Source organism: Schistosoma mansoni, chromosome 1, assembly GCF_000237925.1.
Source record: "Schistosoma mansoni strain Puerto Rico chromosome 1, complete genome".
Classification (NCBI taxonomy): Eukaryota; Metazoa; Platyhelminthes; class Trematoda; order Strigeidida; family Schistosomatidae; genus Schistosoma; species Schistosoma mansoni.
The window spans coordinates 46,865,376-46,874,824 of record NC_031495.1 but is presented as its reverse complement, the minus strand read 5'-3'; the positions used below and the strand labels follow the sequence as shown (position 1 = coordinate 46,874,824).

Sequence of the window (9,449 nt, the reverse complement as noted above, 5' to 3'; positions counted from 1 at the left end):
GACTTTCAACACTAAACTTCCTCTCTCGGTTTCCTCTTCAAGTGTCACCATGGCCAACGATTCTAGTGAGCTAAACACTGTCACAGGTCTACTAAAATCTCTCTCAAAACTACACATTGGAGCCTTCAACGTACGTACCCTATGTCAAATCGGTTAACAGGCCTCCTTGGCTAAGACCCTAGAATCTCTTACCATCGATGTATGCTGTGTCTCCAAAGCACGTATACAGGATCCCAGTGTGGTCATTCACTTGACCTCACCTCGCCAAAATGGACAGCCAACGAAATACACCCTCCGTGTATCTGGCGACCCCATGACTAGTTCTCGTGGACTTGCAGGTGTAGGCATAGCACTTAGTACAAGGGCAGAACAGGCACTACTAGAATGGATCCCCGTTAACAGTCGCCTGTGTGCTATCCGGCTAAATGGCTCCGTAAGAACTCGGAAGGATAGACAGCATCGATGTCGAAGAGCTACAGAGTTATTTCTTTCGTGGATTAGTTTGACCGTACGCTTGTGTTTCAGATTTTACCGGGTCTGAGTGGACAAAAGGTCTATGCTACACGGTCTTCTTGAGAGAAAACCACATGATGAATTAAGCTGCATTTGGCTTTCAAGGAGATGGCCGTTTTAAACTATATAGAAGGACATAATCTTTTATCCAGGAAACAAAATGGTTTCTGGAAATGCCTATCATGTTTTTGATTTCCATTGGAGATGCATGACTACCCATGTCAATATCCTCGTTAGTTTTAACGGAAATTTCACTCTTCCGTCAATCACAGTAGGGTGTTTAACGCGTCCTGTAACAGCACATACAACACTGACACATTCTTCACTATTAGTACTTGTGTTACCAGCGCAACCACTATCGTTCTTTTTACAGGCCAGAGGTAATAGGCTAATAGCCTCCTGGATTATTAACGTCCTGTTTGTACAGCAAAACATCCAGAGCCAATGCGAGTTAGGCTGCGAGCATCTTTTGTATGCGGCGGGACTTAAACGGGTACACATCCTATGGAACCACTTTTTACATTCGCCATATTGTATTCCTTCATCCACAGGGAATAAACGCATTTATAAGTAATGCCAAATATTGTGATCAGATTAGGGTTTAAAACTCAAACAGCGAAATTTCAAATCTTAACCGAAATACTTCGAATAAAGTAGACCAAGAATGCTTTTTGATACAACAAGCATAAAAAAGCAACGATGACCACAACAAATACGAAATCATTGCCTTTTTTGAAACACTGGAATTCTCTACCAGAACACATAATATCACCACCTTCTGTTGATATATTCAAAACGAGATTGGACCTTCACTGTGTAACAAACTGCAAGGATTAATGTAGGTCAGTACACCTCTTATCCTTGTTACTGAAGACTGAAACATAATATCATTAAAGATTCGTCCTATACCACGCATCACTACGGTGGCATCACTTTCGTTCCTTGAAGGATGGACGTTATCAGACATAGTGTAGCTGAACTTTAGTCAAATTAAGATTGTCCTGATGTGACCGCTCCTGTAAACCCTTACGAGTTATCGAGGTGACGCACTAACCGTTTTACAACGGTTTGACCTTCAAGTGCTCAGTGACCCCCATCAGTGGACAAAGCGTTGCTGCATCGTTGCCTTGCTTATTCTTTTATCCCTTCAGTACTCTTGTCATGTTAGTGAATGGTGACAGTGACGTAGTGGGAGAAGCTGCTAAGTTTCACAAGCCAGGCGAAAATTATAATTCTCCCGGTTATGTTGTGACTAAAGATACTATGAGGTTATTGAAAGAACACATGAAGCAAACCGATGGTATAGTAGTTACCAGGTTTCCTCCTGAACCAAATGGTATTTTACACATCGGCCACGCAAAAGCAATTAATTTTAACTTTGGTTATGCAAAGGTTAGTCGATACCATTGGGGTCTATTAATTTTAGAAACATGGTGGCATAACCTACTTGCGATATGATGATACAAACCCTGAGAAGGAAGAGGCAGAGTTTTTCGAAGCTATTGAGGACATGGTTCGATGGCTGGGTAAGCTTTTAATAAATTAACAGTTGTCAGGGTTTACTCCGCACAAAATTACTTATGCCTCGGATAATTTCCAACAGTTATACGAATGGGCAATTAAGTTAATCAAATTGAAGTTAGCTTATGTTTGCCATCAGGCCGTAGAAGAAATACGAGGTTTTAACCCACCACCTTCGCCATGGAGAGACAGACCGATTGAGGAATCCTTGCGATTGTTTGAGGATATGAAAAACGGCAAGGTATGCATATTCCATATCGGTTATGGATATTTGGCAAATTTATTGCCATATATCTTTTACATAGCCTTAGAAATAAATTTTCTTGGTTGTAAAAGCACCTTAGTATCGTGGTTATAGTAGACGGTAATATGAAGACCCTTGTAATTCGTACTCTCAACACTTCGAATTGCGAAGATAGTATTCACGTAAGATGTAAAATTAAACCAGTACTCGTAACACAAAGTGCAGTACGTATTTCTCACAGTGAGTTCCAAACCCGTTTTTAGTCAGCGCCGTAGAACGCATGTAAATGTACTAGGTGTACCTGATAGCCTGTATCTCTTGCATCACGAAATCCAAATTAACAAGTATTTTATTAATAATATCCCAATGAGTAGAGTATTACATTTCTGATGTTTCAAAACATATTATCGGATTCTCAGTGCAATTAGTAGAGAATTCTTCGCGGTAGTATAATGTCGATACAAATAATACCACATCGAATCTGGGATTACCCGAGTTTTAACCATATGCTATTCAGTTTTAATGCTCGCAGGGCATAACCGCTTATGAAAGCTTAGGCTGACGTACATACGTGGTTTCGAGTCAATAATGCCAGAATGGGAGATTTTAACCTAGTGGTCATAAACTATTCGCTCTAAATTTTAGACTACCTTGCTGACTTGTGTACGTGAGGACTGCCATTCGGTGCTGCAATGTAGATGTAAGTATACAATTTGATGTTCGTATACTACATATCACTTATACTACTAGTATAAAACGATATGAATTCCACACTTGTCCGTAGTTTGTTCGTTTGTCTTCACCTAAAAATCAAAATTTTGAAACTATATCTGGATTTCCGACACTGTATTACGTGTTACCTCTGTTTTTAACTAATCGATGGTTTTAAATGAACTGGAGAGTATATCCTTTAACATTGCATTACCTTGTATGCTTTCGTAATTCGTCACTGCTATTTAGATTGACGAAGGTATGGCTACTTTACGTATGAAAGTGACATTGGGCGATGGAAAAGTCGATCCAGTAGCTTATCGCATCAAGATGACTCCTCATCATCGTACTGGTACTGAATGGTAGGTTATTTACTTTTCCGTATTCTATGTTACAATTTAATTTAGGTGCATTTACCCTACTTATGACTATACTCATTGTTTGTGTGATTCCATCGAGAATATTACACATTCATTATGCACTAAGGAATTTCAGTCACGGTAAGTAGCATCAAATAATGGTACATGTATATTTATTTATTTAAACATAAATATTGGTACAAAGGGGCACCGAATACATATGCGCCGCACAAATCTCATTCGATTTGTGTGAGGGCTGTGATACTGCCCAGGTGCCCAGACTGAAGCAGGTGGTTTTCTTAGGGGGCCACACCCGGAGCCTTTGACCTAAAGGTCTGATCCACAAGGCAGTGGGGCATCGTGAGGAGATGCAGTCCCATGGTAGCCGGTGATCAACGATTGATTCATACGCCATTTGTTTCCTCAGGATACTGGAGCCCATGTGCACCATTGGTTTGGAATCAGGGCTTTCCAACTCCCCTAGGTGGACTTTCCATGTCCATCAACCCGGTTAAAGCGCTGGAAATTCGCTTCTCGTCCTCTCAATTTCGTAAACAACACCCCTGTTGTGAGAAGGCAGTGAATAGGGCTTCCTTGGCAGAGGCTACATACGCGTGGCCATGTGAGAGCATTTCGAGAGGAAGAGCGGACCCTCCCCACTCTCGGCCGTACCAGGGCATTTGGGGGCCCATGTATATTACTTAGATTTTTGTCATTCCCTATTAAAAAAGTATTTGTATGATGTTAGAGCTTAAAATATATGATAGTGAATTTGGATTATTTTTTTTCTACTAGACAAAACAGGTTTTTAAAATGCACCATTTATAGTATGTTACCCGTACAAAATGACTACCCATATGAAAGATTTATTTTACTGAAAAGGCGTAATAGAAAAAGTATGTTCATCAAACCATGTCAGATTATCTGTATTATCTGATTGTTAGTTCAAATTGTTAACAGAACTATGGATTTCCCGGTTGTATCCATACTAAGTCATTGAATTTGACTGAGCAGTAATTGCTGAAATTGGAGATAGAGCGCATTACATTTATTATGGGTTTACTGACAGCTTTTGAGTACTTTTTTTTACTGTAAACGTTTTGTTTTTGATTTTCATCTGTTCCTCTAGGCTTCTTCCATTTACATACTGTTATTAAATCACCACTGAAGTGAACTTAGTCAAAAGTTAGCGTAATGACACTAGATTGCTTGAATGACTAAATGAACAGATAAAACTTTTTTTAGTGTTAGGCTGGCCTTGACAACTGTAAATTAAAAATGATTCGACTAGAATGAACGACAGTATTATTGTAATTAGATGAAGAATAGTGGGTGGGATGAACAATGCCTATGAAGTTTTTAGGTTAAACAAAAGCTTTAAATTTGAAACATCATTGGATAAAGAAAATATGATATGTCATCTCATGACATTGTTGTGAATTTGAACCCATTGGCAACCAAATGTAGTGGTATGTATTCGGAGAGATTCTTGTGAATAAGATCCTCTCCGTTCTTCTAACATGCTATTGCATATACTGATAAACAACTACAAATGAAAGTAAATGAAAATCTCTAGTCTAAGACTCTATGATTGTGCCTTTTGTTCCATATGTGATAGTTATATTGACGACGGGAAAGGTTGGTGCAATATCGACTTTTGATCGATGGCTACTTTGCGAGCCAGAATCATCCCTCTTGAATAAAAGTTTGACAATTACGTTTTTATAAGTAGTGGTGGCTATGTGCTGAATTTCGATTATTGGCTCAAAATGTTCGTTAACAAATTTAATGGAATGCTCATTATCAATTTGCCTTCCGCGAATACTTTCCATTTTACAAATAAATCTTCAGGACAGAGTATAATTTCCTTTGAGAATAACTTTTTGGAGAGACGTTTTATTTGTAATTGACTAGAAGTTATTGAAATGAAGATGCTGACCCGTCTAAGGACTTTCTCTGTAAATAGAACTTGACCGAGTTCAAGAAATTCATCCTATTTTTTGTTTAGTACTCTTGTGGATTTGTAATTCTGGTAACCCTCAGAAAAACCATCTACCTTGTGATTCATTTAACGCCCTGTGTTATGTTGACAAAATCAGGATTGTTGTGTGTAGCCAGTTCTTTCCTTTTGAGATATTTCAGTTGATCAAGCCATTAAGCTTGTTAAATTGTGCATTATTCATTCCTAGGATGGCCCATGGAGTGTTTCCAGTCATACAAGTCCTAAGTAGATCATACAACCTTGTTAAGTAGTTGACTGTTGGTTTGAAAATTTCACAAATCGACTCATCTGTTTTTCTTTTCTTCAGTAGTTTGTTTGGTAACCGTCTGTTGCAGCTGTGCTCAGATAACCGCCTATTTCTTGCAAATACTAACTTTAAGCATGAGGAAAAACATCTTTTGACATGGCGACCCCCGAATTCGTCCCAACGTTGGATCCAATTAGATCACATCGCTATCAGCCACCGATGGAGGGGCTCGATAGAAGACTGTCGCTCATTCTGGGGCACATGTTTAGATTCAGATCACGCTCTAGTGCGAGCACGTATCTGTCTGCGTCTTACTGGACGTAGGAAAGACACTGCAGGGAAGCCTCTAAGGGTTCTACTTAATGATAAGCAAGCTAAGAATATATTTCAGGAACAACTGGAAAAACAGTTAGACAGACATGTAAGTTGTGCCCACCCCGAAGCAGCATGGAATGACATCCGAAAAGCCGTGGAAACAGCAGTGATATCCGCTAGTAAGGTAAGCAATAAGGTCAGGGAGAAACAATGGATCTCGGCAGCATCTACCGCACTGATAGATGCTCGAAAACTCATCCCTCCTGGCTCTGAACATAACGAAGAGCGAAGTCAGCTTAAGCGAAGGCTAATAAGAAGCCTACGCAATGATCGTGAACAGTGGTGGGTAGCGAAAGCAAGAGAGATGGAAAAGGCAGCGGCAATAGGTAACAGCAGACAGCTGTTCAGACTTATTAAAGAAACCGGCATTAGGAACCCAACTATTAGCGAAACTATCTCAGACAAAGATGGGCATATCATTCATTCTCAATCCAGGAGATTGGATCGATGGGCAGAACACTTTAGGGATCAGTTCAACTGGCCTTCAGCCACACTTCAGTTACCCACGATCCCCAGTCGTCCTGAATGGCAAATTGAGGTAAGTCCTCCAACTCTCTACGAAGTTGAAAAAGCTATAGGAAATCTAAAGCGAGGGAGAGCCGCAGGCCCTGACAGGTTTACCCCTGAGATTTTTAAGGATGGTGGTCCAGTACTAGCAACGAGATTGACTGAGGTCTTAGGTAGAATCTGGGAACTGGACGTAATTCCATCTGACTGGTCCCAATCACTGATTGTGCCAGTCTATAAGAAAGGACAAAAGTCCTCCTGTGACAATCACAGAGGGATCAGTTTAACTAATATAGTGTCTAAAATATTAGCTTCAATAATACTTGGACGCCTAACCAAAGCTCGTGAAGAGCAGACTAGAGAAAACCAGGCTGGTTTCTGACCTGGACGTGGTTGCATAGACCAAATATTCACTCTACGTCAGGTCCTAGAACATAGACATACATTCAGACGTCCCACAATAGTAGTATTTCTTGACCTTAAGGCGGCATTTGACTCCGTTGATCGTGAGGTTCTATGGCAGTGTTTGTCATTGAAAGGAGTACCAAAGAAGTACATTAACCTCATAAAGGCTCTCTACTCGAACACAACTGGTCGAGTTAGAGCCTATGGCGAACTGTCATCAGAATTGATTACCTCAAGTGGTGTTCGTCAGGGCTGTCCACTCTCCCCATTCTTGTTTAACTTTGTCGTTGACATGCTTTCAGAGGTATCACTTTCATCATCTCAATCTCCTGGAGTTGAACTTTTACCAGGAGGCTCACTTGTTGACTTAGAATACGCCGACGACATAGTTTTATTCGGTGAAGACTCTGACAATATGCAGAGTCTTCTGACCACTATAAGCAACAATGCAGGCATGTTCGGGATGCGATTCTCTCCCTCGAAGTGCAAAATGTTACTTCAGGATTGGGTTGCATCGACACCTGAACTAATGATAGGGAGTGAAGTAGTTGAGCGTGTTGACTGTTTCACTTATCTTGGGAGTCTCATCAGCCCTTGTGGTCTGGTGTGTGACGGAATCTCAGCACGGATACAGAAGGCTCGTCTGGCTTTCACCAACTTGCGTCATTTATGGCGTAGGCGAGATATCCGTCTAGCAACAAAAGGACGGGTTTACTGTGCAGCAGCCCGTTCCATCCTACTTTATGGAAGTGAAACATGGCCGATAAGAGTAGAGGATATTCGTAGGCTACTAGTGTTCGATCATAGGTGTCTTCGACGCATTGCTCGTATATCCTGGGACCACCGGGTAAGTAATGCAGATGTTAGGAAACGGGTACTAGGTAAGGATGGCAAATCGATTGATGAAGTAGTGAAACTTCATCAGTTGAGATGGCTGGGACATGTAATACATGTGCCCAACCACCGACTGCCCCGACGTGCAATGTTTTATGGTGTAGGAGCAGGTTGGAAGAAAGCTAGGGGCTGCCAGACCAAAACATGGCATAAATCCATGAAGTCACTGACAAGTGGACTGGGCCATGTTGGTAGGTGTAGACTACCTGGTTGGGATTCGCGAGATGATAGCAATCGATGGTTAGAGACCTTGAATGACATGGCTCAAAATCGTTTGCAATGGTGAAGGTGCATCCACTCTTTGTGTTCTACCAAATTCTAATCTGAATTCTTCATGTCCCTATCCTTTTTCTCTTTCCAAATTTATTTCATTGTATTATACTCCTTCAATAACATCTTCAAACCCTTATCTTTCACATAATACTTATACTCTTACTACTTCTACCAATATGGGATTTGAATGGACAACTGCATCTCTGTGCTAATGTGGTATGGCAACTCGAACCGATGTACGTACGTACGAAGTTCTACGTTGTAACTGACTGACTGACTGAGTTTGTTTGGAAGGTGACCAATTTTCCCCGTTCGGTGTCATATCTTTACTCATCTTATCCGTAGCGAAGTGTTTCTCATCATCTGGTAATTTATACATTTTTCAGAGATATCCTTTCTTATTATTCCAAAACCGGGGTCTGAAAAGAGCTGTTCAATCATTCAATCTAATGGGAAGCAGCTATAATTTTTCATCAGCTTATTTACAGTGTTCCTATACCCTTTTGGTAACGAATTTTAAGGGTCCCTGGTGTTATAAAACGCTTGTTCAGTAGGTTCATAAGTCTGGAATTGAACCAATCTTTCGTATCTCTTGGTATAGGCCTTAATTCAGACAGCTGATTATGTTAATTTTTAAACATATCATTAGTCAGTTTGGTTTAATTCATTGTTTGGGACATGGAATTTAAAACCTTAAGTTAAAGATCTCAAGTCTAGTTTGTTCAAGCGAATATATAAAGAATTCTTGATGTAATTTCTTGAACTTATCTAACAAATGTGTCTCTCTAACTAAGGATTTGGGTAATTTCTTGTGTTTCCAAGCAAGTGTGAATGTGGAGAATGATTCTTCCTTTGTTAACTAAGGGATTTTGTGCATGATGCACACAAAATACTTTACTGATACAAATTAATGCTTAATTGGAGGATTTAAAGACTACAAAACATAAAAAATTACTGGTTGTGATTATTTTGAGAGCGACTTGATTAAAAATGAGGGATGGTATGCTGGTCAATCAATAAGGAAAAACAATATGATGAGACCGAGCAAAAGTGTCCTTAAAGCTATACTTATTTATTTACAGTTTTCAGATATTAGAAATGGTATGTCAGTCAGTTAGTCACAACGTAGAACTTCGTACGTACGTACATCAGTTCGAGTTGCCATACCACATTAGCACAGAGATGCAGTTGTCGATTCAAATCCCATGGTGGTAGAGGTAGTAAGACAAAATGAACTTATGAAATAATGCAATGCATACTTTCCTGAAAATATTAAACATGTTAAAACGAAAAAAAAGAACTCTGAGTACAGAAATGTAACAACATTTTACACTTTAAATACATTAAAGCAATTTAGTTCTATGATCATATATAATCATCATTAATGGCAAGTCATAT

The 9,449-nt window shown here is 39.8% G+C and overlaps 1 protein-coding gene across 1 annotated transcript in view; it reads left to right on the top strand.

Moving 5' to 3' along the window:
- Positions 1 to 1,586: 1,586 nt before the first annotated feature.
- The window catches only part of Smp_148050 (putative glutaminyl-tRNA synthetase (glutamine--tRNA ligase) (glnrs)), a gene marked incomplete at its 3' end in the record, with an annotated part of 9,782 nt that continues 1,919 nt past the window's right edge, over positions 1,587 to 9,449 (top strand). The window contains exons 1-5 of the mRNA XM_018794620.1: positions 1,587 to 1,905; positions 1,940 to 2,039; positions 2,070 to 2,275; positions 3,239 to 3,351; positions 3,397 to 3,489. Coding sequence (XP_018649014.1) covers positions 1,675 to 1,905; positions 1,940 to 2,039; positions 2,070 to 2,275; positions 3,239 to 3,351; positions 3,397 to 3,489 — 743 coding nt within the window. The 5' untranslated portion in view covers positions 1,587 to 1,674. The remainder of the gene's footprint in view (positions 1,906 to 1,939; positions 2,040 to 2,069; positions 2,276 to 3,238; positions 3,352 to 3,396; positions 3,490 to 9,449) is intronic.